Source organism: Phyllobates terribilis, unplaced genomic scaffold (genome assembly GCF_046119375.1).
Source record: "Phyllobates terribilis strain yellow unplaced genomic scaffold, ASM4611937v1 Scaffold_14__1_contigs__length_39327217, whole genome shotgun sequence".
NCBI lineage: Eukaryota > Metazoa > Chordata > Amphibia > Anura > Dendrobatidae > Phyllobates > Phyllobates terribilis.
The window spans coordinates 14,652,681-14,675,249 of record NW_027362774.1 but is presented as its reverse complement, the minus strand read 5'-3'; the positions used below and the strand labels follow the sequence as shown (position 1 = coordinate 14,675,249).

Here is a 22,569-nt window from a genome sequence, read left to right as displayed (position 1 = left end):
ACAGAGGAGCAGATGGCACATACAATGGCCGCCTCTATTCTGACCGCTCTCATCTCAGGATTTTCATTTTTGTTTCTTTTCTTCTTTATAGGCTGAAAAAAGATTTCAACATGGCGATTTGTCTTTTATTAAAGGACTCGCTGAAAAAGTCCTGTGTGTCCTGGAAGGTGGGGCCCGCTCCCCGGAAGGCCTGGTAAGGAGCCGCCATCTTCTCTATCACACGTCCTTGTTTCCTGACCTTCTCCAGATCAGCAGTCAGAGATCAGATCTGGTGGGAGATGTTCCCGGCCTCCTGGCAGATGGATGGCCGCCAGTCCCTGCTGCTCCCTCGCCTGTGAGGACAGTCTGTATTCTGCTGATGGAGTCACAGCTCAGTGCTGGGAAGTCTGGATTACCGCTTCTGTCTATCACTATTATCACAGTCTTCCTGCTTGTAAATGCTGCCGCTGAGATAATAGGCCATATTACAGAAATGTCATGCACACAAGTCTCTTCTACAGCAATCTGCTCTTGTGGAGAGGAACTGCAGTGTAAAGCAAGTCCACCCAATACTGTAGTGCATGGAGTGCAAGATGTACTCATGATATAAAGAATGCAGGTAGCACAGCTCTGGGGTATCACAGGGCAGAAAAGTCAGAGTTTACACTGAACGTTTGATTTTTCAATCTTAATTTATCTTAATCCAACTAAGTGAGAGAAGTTTCTGAGAAAAGTTATCACAAGTTACACTTTATTCCTGCAGCTTTTTTATCTGAATATCATTTCTTATCTTTTTATAGAGTGTGATGGAATCATTGATCCCGGCGAGAAAGCCGCGTATGAGCGACTTCGAAACATCCAAACTGATCGGCAGCGGAGCTTCTGGGTGAGATTTCTGTTGGCATAATCCACATTTCTCAGGGTTCCCTATGACAAGGCTTCAGCCTCTGTGCTCTGCCCTGCAGTGTTATCATAGGGACATGATCTGAGCGCACATCACTGTTCACATCTATTTCTCACTATTCAGGTCCGTTATACACAGTTGAGCAAACTGATCTGTAACAGATCAGATTGTAAGGGCCTGTGCACACATTGCAGATTTGTCGCATTTTTATTGTGTTTTTTTCTGCTCAGATTTTTTCACAAAACCTGCGGCATTTCCTGATGCCAGCAAAGTGAGTGACATTCCTGAAGTCTCATGTGCACGAGGCCTATTTATCCTTGTAGATTAGCAGCAGATTTATAGCAATTCTGTCAGCATTTTCTCTGCAGATTTCACACATAATAATGAGGGGGAGAAAATCTGCTCAAAAACGCAGGTAAAAAAGTGTCAAAACGCAGCGATTTAAAGCAGCATTTTTCCTGTCAAGAGATGCAAATATGGTGCAGAAATTCCTGCTGTAAATACTTAATATGGGCGCAAACCCTTAAGGAAAGGGATAAAATAATCTAATCTCTTCCATTCCCCTGTCCTAGCCCCTCATCTGTTCTTGTGCTGCCTCCTCCTCCACAGCTTCCCTGTCCTCCTCCTCGCTGCACTTAGTTTTTTTCGGGGCTCCATTATGGAGCTGATAAGAGTAATTGGCTGCACACGGTCACGTGAGGATTGACACGATACTGACGTCAATGACTTCTGCACCCACATCCTCTACCATGACCATGTGAGTCCAATCACTGGCCTCAGCACCAGAAGGGGGCGCCAGAACAACAAAGACTGGCACAGAGGACGGAGGACTGCAGTGATGGACAGGTGAGAGCCTAGGACAGGGGGGTAGAATGTGTTCCATTATTATTTAACTACTTTCTTCCCCTCCATTTATGATGCCTTGGGGTACGGGAGAAGCATAATCAACTTATTCCTACGACAATTGGAGGAATTTCAATTTAGACTAATTTTACTTGGATAGAATTGTATCTGTTGGTGAAATATAGCGAATCTGCCCAAGAAGAATCTGAATAGATTCATTATAACCCATGGATTCTCCTTCCCTCCAGGTCCATCTACTTAGCGAACCATAAAGACTCACACCAGGTCTTTGCGATGAAGAAAATGGACAAGTGGAAACTGAATACTCCTAAAAAGGTGGAATGGGCCTTTCAGGAGAGGGACATCTTAACATTCGCTGATTGTCCCTTTGTGGTCTCCATGCTCTGCTCCTTCCCTACTAGATCTCACCTGTGTATGGTCATGGAGTATGTAGGAGGTAGGACACGTACATTGTATTATACTCAACCCATGTCTGCTGACATCTTATCACCGCTCATAGTATTAAGATTTATCCAAGTGGTTGGTTACATTCCCACAGAGCATTTACTATAGCTTATATTTTACCAAGATGCCTGATAATTTATTAATCTGTCTGCAGGGCTGCTATGGGACCCATGAGTCTAAGGGGGCCCAGCGCCACTTGGTACTGGGCCCCATCCCTCCGCCTGTCATCACAATTTCAGCGGTATCCGTATCCTCAGAGTGTGGATACGGTTGAATAGAATGGTGGATGAGGCAGCCGAAAGCTCCTGATCCACCCTTCAGCCTGTGCTGGTGATTCTGTGCACTGCAGCCACAAAGTCATCACAGCCTCAAACCAGTAGTGTGGAGTCTCAGTACTCCCACTGCACAGACAAGAGCAGCATGCTGGGGGAACAGGGCCAGTTGAGTAGTGTTTTTTTTAATGTCAGTATTTTTAGGGGCCATAATACTGTATGGGAGGCTGGAGGGAGCCAATCATACTGATTTGGGGAGCTGGTGTGGGCCATGATACTGATTTAGGGGCTGGTGTGGGCCATGATACTGATGGAAGGCTGGTGAGGGCATAATACTGAGTGGTGGGGCTGGTGGGGGCCATAATAGTGGTGGGTGGAGCTGGTGGGGTCCATGACACTGATTGGAGAGCTGGTGAGGGCCATAATACTGAGTGGTGGGGTTCATGGGCGTACCCAGGATCAAAACTAGGGGGGGGCAAGCCATGGTCACAGATACCGAAGAGAAATATATATATATAGTACAATGCTGAAGATTTCACTTCTTACATTACATGAGCGATATCTATTGTAAATTCCACAATAGCTCAGAAACCGGTAAATCGCTCCACATAGTATACTGGCCCCCATAAAATGCTCCATACAGGATACTGGCCCCCATAAAATGCTCCATACGGAATACTGACCCCCATATAACGCTCCATACAGGATACTGGCCCCCATATAACGGTCCATACAGAATACTGGCGCCCATATAACGCTCTATACAGAATACTGGCTCCCATATAATGCTCCATACAGGATGCTGGCCCCCATATAACGCTCCATACAGAATACTGGCCCCCATATAACGCTCCAGGCAGGATACTGGCCCCATATAACCCTCCATGCAGGATACTGGCCCCCATATAAGGCTCCATACGGAATACTGGCCCCCATATAACACTCCATACAGGATACTGTCCCCCATATAATGCTCCATGCAGGACACTTGCCCCCATATAACGCTCCATGCAGGATACAGGCCCCCATATAACGCTCCATGCAGGATACTGGCCCCCATATAACGCTCCATACAGAATACTGGCCCCCATATAACGCTCCATACAGAATACTGGACCCCATATAACGCTCCATACAGAATACTGGCCCCCATATAACGCTCCATGCAGGCTGTTCCCCACACATAATGCCTCATGCAGGCTGTTCCCCCCCAAATAATGCCCCACGCAGGCTGTTCCCCCACATAATGCCCCATGCAGGCTGTTCCCCCCACATAATGCCCCATGCAGGCTGTTCCCCCCCATATAATGCCCCATGTAGGATGTCACCCCACCTTATAATGCCCCATGCAGGATGACACCCCCCTTCCTTATAATGCCCCATGCAGTATGTCACACCCCCCTCCCTTATAATGACCCACGCAGGATGTCACACCCCCCCTCCCTTATAATACCCCATGCAGGATGTCACACACCCCCATATAATGCCCCATGCAGGATGTCACACCCGCCTTACAATGCCCCATGCAGGATGTCACCCCCCCTTATAATGCCCCATGCAGGATGTCACACACACTCCCTCCCCTTATAATGCCCCATGCAGGATGTCACAGGCCCCCACCTCACCCCCCCTCCCTTATATTGCCACAGGCCTCCATATAATAAAAAAAAAAATCAAATACTCACCTCACATCTCACCTGCTGCCGCTGCTCTGGACTCCAGCGTCGCCGGCCTCATCCCACTCTGCGCTGTGACTGCTCAGGAGAAAGCGCGGTGTAAAGACGTCACCGCGCCCTCTGACCTGAGACGTCACAGTGCAGCAGCCGGGGAGGATTCAAGAGCTGCTGCGGAGGCACGGGGAGGGGTAAGCATTGTGCTGGGTGCCGGGGCCCTGAGCAAGCGGGGGAGAGCGGGCGCTGACGATGAGGGGCCCCCCGCCTGCTCAGGGCCACGGCATTTGCCTGCGTGCGCCGGGTGCTGACGCCGGCCCTGGTGTGCGGCTTGTGTGCCTGCTTTAAAGGGGGGGCAGCTGCCCCCCCCTGGCCCACGGTGGGTACGCCCATGGTGGGGTTGGTAAGGGCCATAATAATTCTGTGTAGTGTGCTGTGGAGGTCCTTATTTTGTGTAGCGGTCCCCATTCTGTGTTAGGGTCCAAATTCTGTGTGAGGGGCTATGAGGGCCATCATACTGAGTGGGGACATTATATTGATTGGAGGGACTGTGGGCGCCATCATATCGAGTAGGGGGCTGTGGCCTGGCTCCCCTCACTTTAGACTAATATTACGTGCACTAGACATTATATGTGTATACATTCTCTCCTGAACAATATCTCTGCTCACTTCTTATTATACATCATGGTGAATTGCTTTATAAACCCCTCACCTGTCATATTTCCTTTTTTTCTATAGGTGGAGACTGTCGGACCCTTCTAAACACCAGGGGTCCTTTACCTGTCCCCTTGGCCCGCTTGTACTTTGCAGAAGCGGTTCTTGCTGTGGAATACCTGCACAGCTATGGTGTGGTGCACAGAGACCTGAAGCCAAGCAAGTAAGCGCCCTTTTTAGTATAATAAGGGAAGGAAAATTATCCTTTATTATCACATGGCCTGTGAGACTAAAACCATCTTTTCGTTCACAGCCTCCTGATAACATCTTCTGGACACATTAAAGTTACCGATTTTGGGATTTCAAAAGTTGGTGTCATGATACCAAAAACCAACATCTACAAGCAATTAGCAGTGGACATCGCCAGAGAGTTCCTGGACGATGAGGTCAGCATCACTTACAGAAACCCAGCTTGTTCTTTACAAATCTCATCACACTATTGCTTCTTCTCTACATTCTTCATTTCTATAGAACTTTTCCACTGATATTTCATCTTCTGTCATTACGTTTTCATGGCGAGAACATGTTAAAATAATGCTATCATCAATCTCATCTCTTTCTTTTGTTGATTTACAGTCCTGTGGCACCCCAAGTTACCTAGCCCCAGAGGTCATCCTGAAAAATGGCTATGGAAGACCTATTGACTGGTGGTCAATGGGGATCATACTATATGAATTTCTTGTGGGATTTGTACCATTTTATGGGGATTCCCGAACTGAGCTTTATAAAAATGTTGTCTCTGGTAAGTAGAATAATCCAATCATTGCTTTGATTGGTTACATTGGTTTAGTTATTTCCTTTGCTTTATCTTACAGTCCAATAAAGAGGTTTTTTTCTGTAATTTTCTATATAACAGGAGACGTAGTTTGGGATCGTTATCCCGTTCCTCCCTTTCTTGCTCAGAATCTCATCACTAAACTGCTCAGAAAAAATCCTGCACATAGACTTGGGACAGGTAACAATTTACTTAATACACCTAGGACATATCGCTCATGTCCATGAGTATCAGCACTCCTCTATCAGCTCATCCATTTCTAGTTCTCCATTTCTCTATTTCAGTCTATTTCTCTCATGGGTGGCTCAGTTATGTCATTAGTTCAGATTAAGTTAAACTGTTTAGATATGGAGCAGTCTGTGACAATATCTGCAACACTTTTATTTTGTATTTTCCAGCAGGAGCATTTGAGATCAAGGGTCATCCATTCCTAAGTGACTTAGACTTTGACAACCTTGGAAGTCAGAAGACAGAGTACGTTTCTCAGCTTGTGTCAGACATGGACACAAGCTCCTCTAACAGTACAAGCTCCTCTATCAGTTCAAGCTCCTCTTTCAGTAAGTAGAAAAAGACGTCATCTAGACTAAACGTCTGTTTGTCTCGTCTTCCATAATATGAGACAATTGTTTCCCAATAATATTAGTGATAAATGGTGACTGTGTTATATTGACAACCTCTAATAATACTTCATTATCTATGTCTTGTAGATTTCTCTGATATAATTAAACATCTGGTCTCAGAGCATGAGTGTCTTGCTTTCCAAAATTTTATATCATCTTCTGAATGGTTTTCTAAAGTAAGTATGAGATCAATAAATGCAAAATATGTAAAAAAAAAAAAAAGACCTCTAAAAGTATAAAAAAAGTATTTCATATCTTCTTTTTGTCCACATTTAGCTCTCTACCACCGCTACCAGTACGATCAACGATGAGGATCCCAAGTCCCCTCCAGAGTGTACCCCAGCATCCAGTGAAAACATCTCAGAAATGTTAGTAGTTTATAGGGTCATTAGTGGGAGCTCCAGGCTGATACATATGAACGACCTCAAATATGTTACATAAGTACCATAATATCAAATGCAGCATCCATCAACCCATGGTTAGTGGTCATTGTGCTTTTGGCTACTGAAACCGCAGGTGATAATAGCCCATATGTACAGCCAGTGTTGCTTTTTTACTGCTGCCCACACTGTAGGAGAGATGTAGTACTACTACATGCCATTCTTAGCAATTCATTTTTGCTTCGCTCTATAGTAGGTAGTTTTGAGCAGGAAACCTTGCCTACTATGACTCTCATATCCTAATAGGTCTTTTATAATCGGTATTATTCTAGTGAGGCAACCCCTTCTTTACACGTTTATCTTCTTCAAAACAGGCAGAAAGGATCTTTTCCCGTATGTAATAAAGACGATGCTATTAGCAGCTTGCCATCCTCGTCCCCATTATCAGGTATGTACATGTCTACAGCACGAACAATTAGAATGTTTACTTCAAGGCTCAAATATTTCCACATGGTTTTTCTTCTATTGTTCTCCTATGTTATGCATGTGTCATGGATCCCAATGATGTTGCCCGTAGGCCCATACTGCATCTCTATTTCCCTAATTTTGTACAGTGTTTCCAGATTACCAGATCTATAGGCGACAGGACTAGAATAATTCTCCTATACACAGGAAAGATACAAAGTAGATCCTATAAGAATATATTGTTACTGACTTTTTTACATTTTCTGATCAGGATTTCCATCTCACGAGAAAAGAAAATCTTCGCTATATTTACTTATAGAGCAACAAACCTCAAAAAATAAAGAAAAGGTGGAAAAGAGACGAGGTAAGTGTGAGAATCAGCTCCATATTGTGTGATGTCAGTGAGAATAATTCATGTGGAGCAGATGTCGTCTGTCAGTGATTGGATTGTCACATGTATGATGGCTGACGATGATCCCGCACCTCAGTGTGATGAGATTCCTCTACCGTCCGGCCACTGTGACCGCACAGTAGTATCATGTAATATGGAGCCACATCACTTACATTATAGATACAAAGCAGTTCCGAAAGGATATATTGTTACTGTGTTTTTTTTTTTTTACTTTCTGATCAGAAATTCCAGCTAATGAGGAAATAAAATCTGCAATAAATCTGAGTATAGAGCAACAAACCTCAGAAATTGAAGAAAAGAGGGGAAGGAGACGAGGTAAGTGTGAGAATCAGCTCCATGTTGTGTGATGTCAGTGAGAATAATTCATGAGGAGCAGATGTCATCTGTCAGTGGTGGGATTGTCACATGTATGATGGCTGACAATGATCCCGCACCTCAGTGTGGATAAGATTCCTCTACCGTCCTGTCACAGTGACAACACAGTAGTGTCCTCTAATATGAAGTCCCCTTACTTACAATAATGTTACATCTCTTCTCATAGGTTCCATCTTCCGCCGCTTGATATCATACTGCCGGCGTGGACTATCCATGGCTGCTCGCGTACTTCCATGTTGTCACCTTTCCCCCAGAATCATCTAAAAGACGGGAAACCTCGGCATCCAGCGCCCTGAAGTCCAGCAGATCTACCATCACTGCTGGACCTGTATAGAAGGACCTTCACCAGCTTCCTGTGGCCTTCTGACTTGAACATCTTTACCCGGACATGTTTTGCCTCTGTCACCAGGCTCCGCGGTATTCATGCTGCTCGCCTGACTTGGCTTTTACTGATCACCCGGTATCTGACTTCGGCTGTCTTCATGACTATGATTTTGTCCATTGATAATGTTCCTGGTTTTGTTCATCCCTTAACCTTGTATCCTATTATCAATTAAAACATAATAACTAAAAGCTGTTGCTGTTGCTCTGATTCCTTTTCATCTTAAACTCACAACTAATTGTAACTGACTAATTGTAACTGATTAATTGTAACTAGTGTTGAGCCACCCCCGTAGTGTTCGAGTTCGGTTCGGTTCGTCGAACACCGTTAAAACCAATGGCAGGCAAACTAAAACACATAGAAACACATAGAAAACACCTTCAAAGGTGTCCAAAAGCTGACAAACTGCTCAGAAGACACAACTAACACATGGAAAAGTGACAAGCACATATAGTCATGCGAAAAGAAAAGAGGTTGAGGAGTAAAAGGAGGGGGAGACACAGATATAGGCATGTCATGCCCTTGTAAAACCAAAAAAGTGCGTTCCGACACGGCCAGTCCGTTCCTGCCCGTGCGACCTCCGTGTCGCCGGGTTTGTGCAAGAGCCGCGGTGGACCCTGAAGGCCAGCCCCCCTCTCCCAATACTTGTGCCTGTCCGCTGGTGGGTCGAGCGAGCCCCCCTGCGGTGGAAGCAGGTCTAAGCTTTTTAATTTAAATTGTCTCTCTAATTTGAATGAATACACTTTAAATCCATTTACAAGGATCTATTGAAGGGCAAGTCTCATGCCAGCAGCCGCGTAATTCCAGCTCCAGTAGCGTCCACTAAAGCTGCTGCAGTAAAAAAGCTTTTATAAGGATCGAGCTTGGCGGTCCACTGCAAGGCGTCCTACCGCCAGTCCCAGCCCTTGTGCCTTGGGGTGCCTCCCCGATGCTCTTCACTGAGTGTCCCGGGGGCTCGAACCATTTCCTTTGAAAAAATTAAGTGTCCAAACTACAGGTGGTGTAGCTTGCTTAACAGCTGGGATAATCCGCTGACTAGCAGACACTGCTACTAGGCACAAAGTATTTCCTGGGCTAGATGCAATTAAAAATTTGTAATTAGATACTCTCGTTGGATGCTGAGAAAGCATTCCATAGAGTCTCCTGGCACGCCATATATTATTCTCTTAAAAAGCTTAGGGTAGGGGTCTAGGGGACCCTTTTATAGCCAAAATCACGGCCCTGTATCGCAATACGTCACCTAGGCTGAAGATAAATGGAACATTTTCATCACCTTTCATAATCACCAATGGGACAAGACAGCGATGTCCTCTGTCCCCTCTCTTGTACATCCTTGTGACGGAGCACCTGCTCTCATCAATTCGCCATAACCCCAATATTAGGTGGATTGAGGTGGGAGGCACCGAGTACAAGTGGTCTGCATTTGCTGATGATTTCCTAGTATATATCACTCAATCACATATATCCATCCCTGCTGTTATGGCTGAAATAGATCACTTTGTTACATGGTCAAATTTTAAAATCAATGCAGCGAAGTCTGAGGCCCTCGATGTCTCCCTCCCCAAATCCATACAGGATTCCATCCAGTCCAACTTTCCCTTTGCCTGGCCCTCACAGGGTATCAATTACTTAGGAATTCCTATTCATAGAGACCTCTCCCATCTATGTTATCTTAATTTTGGGCCCTTTATTGAACAACTCCATACAGACCACGGTTGGCAAGTTAGAACTGTAAGATTCACTACGTGAACCACTGGTGTTTTGTGGAAAAGCACATGTACACTGTGTTCCAAATTATTATGCAAAAAGTGTTTAGGAGTGATAAGGGAAGAATTTGTTTGTTTGTCAGTTAAACTCATTGATGGTGATGTGTGTCAGGGCTCTTTATATCACTGTAAGCAATTGCAGACACCTGTGCTAATTAGTTTGGCAGGTGTGTCCAATGAAAGGCAAGACTACTTAAGAAGGCTGTCCCACATTATTAAGCAGCCTACATTTTCTGCCAAAATGGGAAAGAAAAAGGATGTGTCGGCTGCTGAGAAGCAACAAATTGTGGAGTGCTTAGGTCAAGGCATGACTACAATCAACATTGCCAAGACACTTCATCCTGATCATCGCACAATCAAGAAGTATGTAGCTGATTCACAGTACACACGTGTGCGTGCTGATAAGGGAAAATTGAGGACTCTTTCCTCCAGGCAATTACGTCAGGTTAAAAGAGCAGCGGCAAAAAAGCCTTGTCATAGCTGCAGACAAGTTTTTGAAGCTTCTGGTGCCTCCAACGTTCCATGAACAACAAGATGCAGGGTCCTTCAGAAGTTTGCAGCTGTGCGTAAGCCATCCTGTCGACCTTCTCTATCCACTATACACAAGCAGAAACGGCTCCAGTGGGCCAAACAATACATGTAGACTGACTTCAAAACTGTTTTGTTCACCGATGAGTGCCATGCAACGCTCGATGGTCCAGATGGATGGAGTGGAGGATGGTTGGTTGATGGACACCCCATGCAAACACGGCTACGGCGCCAACAAGGAGGAGGTGGAGTAATGTTTTGGGCTGGAATCATGGGGAGAGAGATTGTCGGCCCCTTTAGGATCCCTGAAGGGGTAAAGATTAACTCCATAATGTATGTGGAGTTTCTCAAACAGCACTTCCTTCCATGGTTCAAGAAGAAGAACCGTGTATTCCGCAGCAAGATCATTTTCATGCATGATAATTCACTACCTCATGCAGCATATAACACATCTGCATCTCTGGCTGATATGGGCATAAAAGGGGACAAACTTATGGTGTGACCCCCCATGCTCCCCTGACCTCAACCCCATTGAGAACCTCTGGAGCATCCTCAAAAGGAGTGTCTATGATGGCGGGAGGCAGTTCACATCTAATCAACAGCTCTGAGAGGGTATTCTGTCCTCATGCAAAACAATTGAAGCAGAAACCATCCGAAACCTGACAAATTCAATGGACGAGAGAGTTCAGAAGCTCCTTTCGAACAAGGGGTCCTATGTGCAAATGTAACATCACCTAGAATAAAGTTTTGAGTTGAAAACTGTTTGATTTCAGTTTCTAATAACCTGCTAATGCTTATAATTTCAAAAATGACCATTTTTTTGTTCTTTATTAAAATGAAAAGGTTGATCGAAGAGTGTGGGGGATCTAAGAGTGTGGCAACCCAGTAGTCAGGATTATTTCGAATTCTGACAATCTAAGTGTCATGTTGCAGGTAGTGCAGCAAGAAGGCACTCATGTGTCTTGCGCATCTAGGAGCCCCAAAATTATTTTCCGGCCTAGATGCAGCTAAAATTTTTTTATTAATTTGAAAGCTTGTGGAGCTTAGTATAGATGGCCTAATAGAATCAGTACTGAAAACTGCTACAAGGCTCAAATTATTTTCCAGCCAAGATACAGATAAACATGATTAGTAATTTTAAATCTGGTGAAGTTTAGTATAGATGGCCTAATAGAATCAGTACTGCAAACTGCTACAAGGCCCAAATTATTTTCCAGCCAAGATACAGATAAACATGATTAGTAATTTTAAATCTGGTGGAGTTTAGTATAGATGGCCTAATAGAATCAGTACTGCAAACTGCTACAAGGCCCAAATTATTTTCCTGCCATGATACAGATAAACATGATTAGTAATTTTAAATCTGGTGGAGTTTAGTATAGATGGCCTTAAAGAATCAGTACTGCACACTGCTACAAGGCCCAAATTATTTTCCAGCCAAGATACAGATAAACATGATTAGTAATTTGAAAGCTTAAAACGGTTGGTGAGGTGATTTTAAAAAATCATCAAGCTTTTACTCTCCCCAGGATGACACAGGGGTAGAAAAGTCATTTCGGATCCATGATTTGCTCATCTTTATGAATGTGAGTCTGTCTACATTATCAGTGGAGAGCCGCGTGCGCTTATCTGTCAGCACGCCACCAGCAGCGCTGAACACACGTTCAGACAGAACGCTGGCTGCGGGGCATGACAAGATCTCCAAGGCGTAAGTGGCGAGCTCCGGCCATTTATCCAGATTGGAAGCCCAAAAAGAGCAAGGGTCCAGTGACACAGTCATGGCTTCAATGTTTACTTGGAGATACTCCTGTACCATCGTTTCTAGGCGTTGACTATGTGTCAGACTTCTTGTCTCCTGTGGCATTGCAAAGGATGAGCTAAAAAAGTGGTGAAATGATTCCGCAAAATTGATGTTACCAGCAGATACTGTGTTTGTGTTACATTTTGAGTGCTGAACACTGGACGGTCCCACGGTTGGCAAGTTGGAACTGAGAGATTCACTACGTGCACCAGTAGTGTTTTGTGGAAAAGCACATGTAAGATTCTGCAACAGTCTCTGCTGATACTCCTGCAAATTTACTTTTGTACCGGGGATCTAACAGTGTGGCAACCCAGTAGTCAGGATTATTTCTAATTCTCACAATTCGAGGGTCATGTTGCAGGTAGTGCAGCAAGAAGGCACTCATGTGTCTTGCGCATCCAGGAGCACCAAGTCCCTGTTGTGTTGGTGGCGAGGTAACAATCATGCTTCCTTCCTCTGCCTTCTCCCCCCAACCTCGCACAACAGAAATGTGATCAAGGTCTCCCTCATCTGATGAGTCTTCCATCAGTTCGTCCTCCACTTCTTCCTCAGCTCCTGCACCTTCCTCACTAGTTTGGCTGCTACCATGCGCCCTGGTAAAACCATCTCCCCCACCCTCACATGCCTGCCGCCTTGGTGCTGCCGACCGTCTGGACCTTGCAGATGTTAGCCCTTCCGCATACAACTCCTCCTCCTCTACTTCCTCCACCTCCTCTTGTGCCACCACCTGACTCCGAATTCTGTTTAACATGTGCCCCAGCATGTAAATCACCGGAATAGTCATGCTGATAATGGCATCGTCAGCACTAAACATCTTCGTCGCCATTTCAAAACTGTGCAGAAGGGTGCATAGGTCCCTGATCTGAGACCACTCCTCCAGCGTGATTTGCCCCACCTCTGGATCTCGTTGGCCCAGGCTTGTCGGTGCTGCCACAGTCGCTGCAACATGTGCAGAGTTGAATTCCACCGGGTAGGTACATTGCATTTTAGCCGGTGAAGTGGCAGGCCCAATGACTTCTGTAGAGATGTAAGTCGCTGAGCTGCGGGATGCGAACGGCGGAAGTGAGCACACAGCGACCGTGCCCTCTGCAGAAGGCCATCTAGTCCAGGATAGTGGGCTAAAAATTGCTGGACAACTAGGTTCAACACGAGAGCCATACAAGGCACGTGTGTGACATTGCCCCGGCGAAGGGCCGCACCCAGGTTTGCAGCATTGTCGCACACGGCCTTCCCTGGTTTCAGGTCCAGTGGAGACAACCATTCATGACACTGGTTCTCCAGAGCTGACCACAACTCCTCAGCTGTGTGACTCACATGTCCAGACATTTCAAAGTAAAAACTGCCTGATGACGTTGAGCCCTACTGCCAGCATAGTAAGGAGGTGTGCAGGATCCCTTCTGCACAGTTAGAAAGCTTGTGGCATGACCAGACAGGCTTTGGGTGCAGGTGAAGGACCTAGATTAGGTTGAGGAGGCAGAAGCAGTGGAGGAACTTCGAAATAAAGAGGATTGACGCACAACTCGTGGGGACGGCAAGACTTGGACAGCAGCCCCTTGTCCTGCTGTCACCATAGTTACCCAGTGCCCAGTCAGCGACATGTAACGCTCCTGTCCATGCCTACTTGAACAAGTGTCTGTGGTGAAATGCACCCTGTCACACACAGAGTTTCTCAATGAAGCGGTGATGTTGTGTGCGGACTGGGCATCTGGTACTGGGGCACTGCGACAGACATAAGGTCTCGAAAATCCTCTGTGTCCACCAGGCGGAAAGGCAGCATTTCTGTAGCCAAGAGCTTGCAGATGGTGAAATTCAACCTCTTAGCTTTCTCATGGCTAGGAGGAAATGGTCTTTTACTTGTCCACATCTGAGGGACCGAGGGCTGGCTATTGTGCTTAGACGGGGTTGATAAGGGTGTCCCCGGAAAACTGCCGGTCTGTGAGGAAGATGCAGGCGGACATGTTAGGTTGCCTTGATCCAAAGGTGGTGGTATCGATGTCGGACAGTGCTGAACACCAGCTGGTGTTTCTACCTCCAAAGAAAATGATGACCTGCCAATCACGCTGGCTGTTGCGGGTAAAGAGGTGGCAGGTCTGCGTCCCAAAACAGGTGTGACTGCTGTCCCCCCAGTCACAGAGGATGAAGAGGCCATGGATGCACAAGATGGGGCAGACGGTGGTTGGCCCGGCCGGCTCGGCCGCATTGTAGCACAGTGAGCTTCCCACTGCAACTTATGCTTCATATCCATGTGCCGGTTCATGCATGAAGTACTCAAACTATGTATTTTTTGGCCTCTACTTAGCTTTTGCTGACAAATGTTACAGATAACACGAGTTGGGTCATCTTTATCGATCTGAAAAAATGCCCAGGCTATGCAAGGCTTAGCACCCATGCGACCTGAAGAGCCACCACGACTTGTGGTGAGAGGCAGAGTTGTGTTTGAGGATGCAGTTGTTAACGTGCTTCCAGTACTATGTCTCTGTCCAGGAAGGCGCAACCTGAACTTGTTGTCACTAGCATCCTCCTCCACCTCCTCTGCTGACCTCATCGACTGGCTGACTGTGGGTTGACAGTAAGTGGGATCTCCAACCTCATCATCATCACCACCCTGTGTGTTATCACACCCGTCGTCCTCAGAGCCAACCTCTTCCTGCCCTGACAAAAAACTAAAGTTGTCGCTCCAATCAGGTATTTGAGTCTCATCATCGTTTTCCTCATTGTCTCCACCAACAGGAGTTACAGTTTGGGAATGAGGGTCTACATTATGGTCAGAACCTTCTGCGTCTGGTCCTGGATCCGACTCATAAAGATTCTGGGCATCAGTGCAGATCATTTCCTCGTCTGGATTCACAGAAGCGCTGGAGTCGACCTCTGATTCCCAGGCTATAGTATGAGTAAACAGCTCTGCAGACTCAACCATCTGTTCTACCCCATACTCAGACGGGCAGCTGGAGACTTGGGAGCTGTGAGGAAGCAAGTGCGATTGGGGTGACACCTTTGAGGACTGGAGTATTTGTGATGTTGAAGTTGATGTGGAGGAGAGCCCACTTAAAGGAGCACTTGATATCTGTTGAAGCACCTGCTGTTTTTGTGCCTCATCTGGAATTTTTTTACTAAGAGAAAAACAGAGTCATCATGGTTTTTTAGAAAGAGACACATATTTTATTAACACAGTTAAGACAAATCTTATAATCAGAAAAACAAAAGAAAATTGATGAAGAACAAGTGAAAAGGCAAGGTGGACAATGAATTATCCACATAAGCCCAAACGGACCTGCCCCAATATTAGATGCTATAATCAGAAGTAAGCACAACTCTTGTAGCTAAAAATAAGAGGGGATTTCTCCACGAGAAAAATGGAAAACCCGCTGCACCTAGAATTTCCAACCAATACGATTAAAATAGCATAAATGATGGACCAATAATTTATCTCAATGGAATAACAAGATTGAGGGACTGTCATTAAATTTAAACGCCTAGTGGCGCCCTATAGTATAATGAAAAACAGGCATCAAAGACAGACCCATCAATTAAGGTGCAGCGTGCATATTAATGTAAACTGTAGAGTTGGACAAATAGAAGAGCATCTCCACATATTCCCTCCCATCCCCCAATCGCCCACTCCTACAAAATAAAAGGAGGGGAGAGTGACCTCTTAGACATTTCAACATAAAGTGCCATAAAGGGCATGACACTCAAATAAACAATGGGGGAGATGTTACTCTTACCAGGGGTGGTGGTGGTGGTGGGCAGTCAAATGGGCTTTGGGACAAATAGTACGTCCCCCGACGCGCGTTTCGCGGCGATTACGGCCGCTTTCTCAAGGGGCAGTGCAGATAGAGAGGGACAAGCACCCTTTTTAAATCATTAGTGCCGGTCACGTGAGCAATCACGTGACCGGTCACATGTGTGATGGGGGCATGCACTGGTGCCCTAGCGACGCGACGCCGGCGCATGCGCCCGCCGTAACCCGCGCCAGGCCACGCCCCCAAGCCGTCAAGACATCATCGCGCACGCGCGGGCACGCCGCTCATAGAGCGGAGGTGCCCGACCGTGCGCGGACGTCATAATGACAGCCGGAGGCGCGCCCACCAGCAGGGAGGCCGGCGCATGCGCACCACGTCCCAGGGCAGCAGTACATACAACAAAGTAAATGTACACAAGAACCAAGGAAGGCAAGGCAGGAATTAAACAGGAAATTTCCTATCATGACACCATATCCATGACAATTTATCCATCAGGCCCTTTTCTTTGTCTTTTTCCATATTTCTGTCATCCCATCCTTAATTTCTATGGAGCATCTGCATCACATAATCATATTGAAATAAATGAAGATTGATCCGATAGGGTGCTAAGAGAAGAGTTATATTGTTATCTAAAAGAAAACTGAGAAATGTATACAGTTAAAAACACAAAATTAATTTAAAACCAAACAAAAAAGGAAAAACATGAAGACAGATATAACCCCAGACAAACATATATATCCCTCGAACACAGTGAGGGTAACAGGGAGAGGGTAAATTGTATAAATTAAAATTAAAATCAACCAGAAAAGACCAACATCACAAAAAGGAGGAAAAAGAGAGGGACTCATTAAGTCCACGGGGCGACAATGTCCCAAGTGTTACTATCCACTTAGCTTCAACCTGCGCCAAAATCTTTTTGACATTGCCGCCCCGTGAACCCAAATGTATCACGTCTATCCCCCGCACTTTGAAACAGCGAGGGTCGCAATTATGGACAGCCCTAAAATGCCTAGGAATACTTTTAAGTTCGCTAACATCGGTCGCTGTCCTGGCCGCACCAATGTCGCGCACGTGCTCACGCACACGTATTCTCAGTTCTCTGGAAGTAAGGCCAATATAGATTAGGGGGCAATCACATATGGCATAGTAGATGACATTACTAGTGCCACATGAAATATAGTGTCTTATTTTAAAGAGTCTGTTGCCATCTGAGGACGTAAACGTGTTGCAGCGCGCGACATTGGTGCAGGCAAGACAACGACCGCAGGGAAAGGTTCCAAGGGTCGGTCCACGAGAGCCAAAGGGATTTGGTTGTGTCAGAACATAGTGGCTCGACACTAATAAATCTTTAAGATTCTTGGCCCGTCTCGGTGTCATAAGGGGACGATCCCCAAGAATTGGTCCCAGGGAGGGGTCGGTTGCCAAAATGTCCCAATGCTTGGTCATAATCCTCCTCATATTCTCCCACTCATGGTTATAATTCGAAATATACCGAATTTTTGCCTGTCCGGTCTCCGATCCTCTAATAACGTTGGAATATAATAAGTTGTTGCGTGGGGTTCGTCTAGCCCTGTCATATCCATGCTTGATACATCTGTTACTGTACCCTCGTTGTTTGAATCTGAGCCTCAAATCCACGGCCTGACGCTCAAATCTAAGGTCAGAGGAGCAGATCCGCCTCGCCCTCAGGAATTGCCCGACGGGGACGGCCCTTATAGTGGTAGGGTGGTGGGCTGTATCAGCGTGTATTAGGGCATTAACTGACGTAGACTTTCTAAAAATGTCGGTCTGGAGGCACCTCCCACCATCAACCTCCAGCTCGACATCCAGAAAGTCAATTTTAGTAGTATGAAATCTATATGTCAGTTTAATGCCCCATGTATTCTGGTTCAATTGGACCATAAATTCATCGAGCTCCTGCACCGTCCCTCGCCAAAAAAACAAAATATCATCAATATAGCGGAGCCAGCATAAAATTTGGTCCGTGGCCCCCGCGCCCTCATCGCCAAAAACTTGTCTTTCCCATGCCCCTAAAAAAAGGTTAGCATACGAGGGCGCGCAGGCCGCCCCCATCGCTGTGCCCCGCCTTTGCAGATATACTGCATCTTTAAACAAAAAATAATTATGGGTCAGGACAAATTGCAAGAGCTCGATGATTAACCCACACAAAGGGCCGCCCAGGTCGGACGCCCCGAGGAAGAGACGGACCGACTCCAGACCAATGGTATGCTCAATGCAGGTGTCCTCCTTTTTGTGATGTTGGTCTTTTCTGGTTGATTTTAATTTTAATTTATACAATTTACCCTCTCCCTGTTACCCTCACTGTGTTCGAGGGATATATATGTTTGTCTGGGGTTATATCTGTCTTCATGTTTTTCCTTTTTTGTTTGGTTTTAAATTAATTTTGTGTTTTTAACTGTATACATTTCTCAGTTTTCTTTTAGATAACAATATAACTCTTCTCTTAGCACCCTATCGGATCAATCTTCATTTATTTCAATATGATTATGTGATGCAGATGCTCCATAGAAATTAAGGATGGGATGACAGAAATATGGAAAAAGACAAAGAAAAGGGCCTGATGGATAAATTGTCATGGATATGGTGTCATGATAGGAAATTTCCTGTTTAATTCCTGCCTTGCCTTCCTTGGTTCTTGTGTACATTTACTTTGTTGTATGTACTGCTGCCCTGGGACGTGGTGCGCATGCGCCGGCCTCCCTGCTGGTGGGCGCGCCTCCGGCTGTCATTATGACGTCCGCGCACGGTCGGGCACCTCCGCTCTATGAGCGGCGTGCCCGCGCGTGCGCGATGATGTCTTGATGGCTTGGGGGCGTGGCCTGGCGCGGGTTACGGCGGGCGCATGCGCCGGCGTCGCGTCGCTAGGGCACCAGTGCATGCCCCCATCACACATGTGACCGGTTACGTGATTGCTCACGTGACCGGCACTAATGATTTAAAAAGGGTGCTTGTCCCTCTCTATCTGCACTGCCCCTTGAGAAAGCGGCCGTAATCGCCGCGAAACGCGCGTCGGGGGACGTACTATTTGTCCCAAAGCCCATTTGACTGCCCCCACCACCACCACCCCTGGTAAGAGTAACATCTCCCCCATTGTTTATTTGAGTGTCATGCCCTTTATGGCACTTTATGTTGAAATGTCTAAGAGGTCACTCTCCCCTCCTTTTATTTTGTAGGAGTGGGCGATTGGGGGATGGGAGGGAATATGTGGAGATGCTCTTCTATTTGTCCAACTCTACAGTTTACATTAATATGCACTCTGCACCTTAATTGATGGGTCTGTCTTTGATGCCTGTTTTTCATTATACTATAGGGCGCCACTAGGCGTTTAAATTTAATGACAGTCCCTCAATCTTGTTATTCCATTGAGATAAATTATTGGTCCATCATTTATGCTATTTTAATCGTATTGGTTGGAAATTCTAGGTGCAGCGGGTTTTCCATTTTTCTCGTGGAGAAATCCCCTCTTATTTTTAGCTACAAGAGTTGTGCTTACTTCTGATTATAGCATCTAATATTGGGGCAGGTCCGTTTGGGCTTATGTGGATAGTTCATTGTCCACCTTGCCTTTTCACTTGTTCTTCATCAATTTTCTTTTGTTTTTCTGATTATAAGATTTGTCTTAACTGTGTTAATAAAATATGTGTCTCTTTCTAAAAAACCATGATGACTCTGTTTTTCTCTTAGTAAAAAAATGTTGCCTTGGAGTCGGTATTTGAGGGTGTTGGGGGGGATTATTTTCCCTTGCCTACGCTCAATTTATAGTATTTGAGCTATTTTTCTAATCTCATCTGGAATTTGTAGCGATTGGCGTGGCCGTAAGAAAGGGATCTTATCACATTCTCCGCTAAAAGAAGTAGACATCTTAGTTTGGCTGGAAGATGGTCTTTCTTCTGCAGATGTTACTGTTACTTTAACACCTACCCCACGGACACAACCATTTTCCCCTTCCCAACACGCCTATTCCCCTTTCCACCAGCAGCAGGCCTTTTTCCACTCATTTTGGTGGTTAACTAATTGACAACTCTGGAGTTGTTTGCACAAAAAACAATGGATGGGAACCGAGCAGAGCTGAGTGGCCAAACCGTGGTATTAGGCCAAAAGTATTGTCTGGGTTAGATGCAGAAAAAAATTATATTGAATTTGCAACCTGGTGGAGGTCAGTATAGATGGACTAATAGAACAAGTCCCACACATTGCTACAAGCCGAAATATTTTTTCAGAGCTAGATGCAGATAAAAATTATATTGAATTTGCAACCTGGTGGAGGTCAGTATAGATGGACTAATAGAACAAGTCCCACACATTGCTACAAGCCGAAATATTTTTTCAGAGCTAGATGCAGATAAAAATTATATTGAATTTGCAACTGGTGGAGGTTATAATAATAATAATAATAATAATAGTTTATTTTTATAGCGCCAACATATTCCGCAGCACTTTACAAATTTTAGGGGGGACTTATACAGACAATACAGAATAAGCATATCTCATATCGAACGGAGTGAGGGCCCTGCTCGCAAGCTTACAGTCTATGAGGAAGTGGGGGAGACACAAAAGGTAAAAAGTACATATATTGTATAATGCAGCCTTGATATACTGAATAGGATAAATAATAATACATGGACTGGTCGCCAGCCAGTATGTGTGCAGTCCTGACAGAGGCTTTTATGTGCATGGTTGGTTTGAACCCGAAGTTGAAGAAGATTTTAATATGGGGGAAAGCTGGGATGGACAGAGTGTGTTTAGGTGATACGCCAGTCTAAAGAAATGTGTTTTTAGGGTTCGCTTGAAACTGTGGGTATTGGGAATTAATCGAACTGTCCTGGGTAGTGCATTCCAGAGAATTGGCGCAGCACGCGAGAAATCTTGGAGACGGGAGTGGGAAGTTCGGATTATGGAGGATTTTAGTTTCAAGTCATTTGCAGAACGGAGGGCACGTGTAGGGTGGTAGACTGAGACAAGGGAGGAGATGTAGGGGGGTACTGAAGCATGGAGCGCTTTGTGGGTAAGCGTGATAAGTTTAAAACGAACTCTATATTGGATGGGCAACCAATGCAATGACTGGCACAGGGAAGAGGCATCTGAGTAGCGGTTGGCGAGGAATATGATCCTGGCTGCTGCGTTCAGGACGGATTGGAGAGGGGAGAGTTTAGTAAGAGGGAGACCGATTAGTAGAGCGTTGCAATAGTCAAGACGAGAATGAATAAGAGCGACAGTAAGAGTTTTTGCCGAGTCAAAGGTGAGAAAAGTCCTGATTCTTGAGATGTTTTTGAGGTGTAGATGACATGAACGAGCGAGTGATTTGATGTGAGGAGTGAAAGAAAGATCTGAATCAAAAATGACCCCAAGACAGCGGGCTTGTAGCTGGGGAGTAATGGTTGAGCCACAAACGGAGATGGCAATATCGGGCACAGGTAGATTAATGGAGGGAGGAAAGACGAGTAGTTCAGTTTTTGACAGATTCAGTTTTAGGTAGAGGGAGGACATAGTGTTAGACACAGCAGAAAGACAATCACTGGTCTTTTGTAGTAATGCAGGGATGATGTCCGGAGCAGAGGTGTATAATTGGGTGTCATCAGCATAGAGATGGTACTGAAAACCGAATCTACTGATTGTTTGTCCAATAGGAGCGGTGTATAAGGAGAAAAGAAGGGGGCCTAGGACTGATCCTTGAGGAACCCCGACAGTAAGAGGAAGTAGGGAGGAGAAGGAGCCGGCAAAAGACACAGAGAAGGAGCGGTCAGAGAGATAAGAGGAGAACCAGGAGAGAACCGTGTCCTTGAGGCCAATAGTGCGGAGCATAGTGAGGAGGAGCTGGTGATCCACAGTGTCAAATGCTGCAGAGAGATCCAGGAGAATCAGCAGGGAGTAGTGACCATTAGATTTAGCTGTTAGTAGATCATTAGAGACTTTAGTGAGGGCTGTTTCAGTAGAATGTAAAGAGCGGAAACCAGATTGTAAAGGGTCAAGAAGAGAGTTGTCTGAGAGATAGCGGATTAGACGGGAGTGGACCAGGCGTTCCAGGAGTTTAGAGATAAAGGGAAGATTGGAAACAGGTCTGTAGTTGGCCGTGCAGTTCTGGTCGAGGGATGGTTTTTTAAGTAATGGTTGTATGCTGGCGTGTTTAAAAGAAGAGGGAAAGATACCAGATGAGAGGGAAAGGTTGAAAATTTTAGTTAGGTGAGAGGTGACAGCTGGAGCAAGGGACTGAAGGAGATGTGAGGGAATAGGGTCGCTGGTGCAGGTGGTAGGGCGAGAAGATGCAAGGAGCCTGATCACTTCATCTTCCGTGACTGGTTCGAAGTCAGAAAATGAGCAAGATACAATGTGGCGGGGGGGAGCATGCATAACATTTGGGGATTGGGAGAAAATTTCCTGTCGGATATGGTCAATTTTTTCTTTGAAATAGTTAGCCAGATCGTCAGCGCTGAGGTCGGTGGTCGGGGCCTGTGCT

General features: G+C 45.7%; 2 protein-coding genes and 1 long non-coding RNA gene across 3 annotated transcripts in view; all 3 read left to right on the top strand.

Annotated features, from left to right (window-relative positions):
* LOC141175918 (microtubule-associated serine/threonine-protein kinase 3-like) overlaps positions 1-5,382 on the top strand; it is a 40,953-nt gene extending 35,571 nt beyond the window's left edge. Inside the window, exons 5-10 of the mRNA XM_073659918.1 lie at positions 92-193; positions 780-865; positions 1,975-2,183; positions 4,872-5,010; positions 5,101-5,233; positions 5,368-5,382. Coding sequence (XP_073516019.1) covers positions 92-193; positions 780-865; positions 1,975-2,183; positions 4,872-5,010; positions 5,101-5,233; positions 5,368-5,382 — 684 coding nt within the window. The remainder of the gene's footprint in view (positions 1-91; positions 194-779; positions 866-1,974; positions 2,184-4,871; positions 5,011-5,100; positions 5,234-5,367) is intronic.
* The window catches only part of LOC141175700 (microtubule-associated serine/threonine-protein kinase 1-like), a 46,546-nt gene extending 38,099 nt beyond the window's left edge, over positions 1-8,447 (top strand). Inside the window, exons 10-12 of the mRNA XM_073659624.1 lie at positions 7,359-7,451; positions 7,722-7,814; positions 8,041-8,447. Coding sequence (XP_073515725.1) covers positions 7,359-7,451; positions 7,722-7,814; positions 8,041-8,138 — 284 coding nt within the window. The 3' untranslated portion in view covers positions 8,139-8,447. The remainder of the gene's footprint in view (positions 1-7,358; positions 7,452-7,721; positions 7,815-8,040) is intronic.
* LOC141175939 (uncharacterized) lies at positions 5,431-6,173 on the top strand. The gene is made up of 3 exons (XR_012253073.1): positions 5,431-5,589; positions 5,704-5,802; positions 6,021-6,173. It is a non-coding gene; the product is annotated as an uncharacterized lncRNA (long non-coding RNA).
* Positions 8,448-22,569: the final 14,122 nt, after the last annotated feature.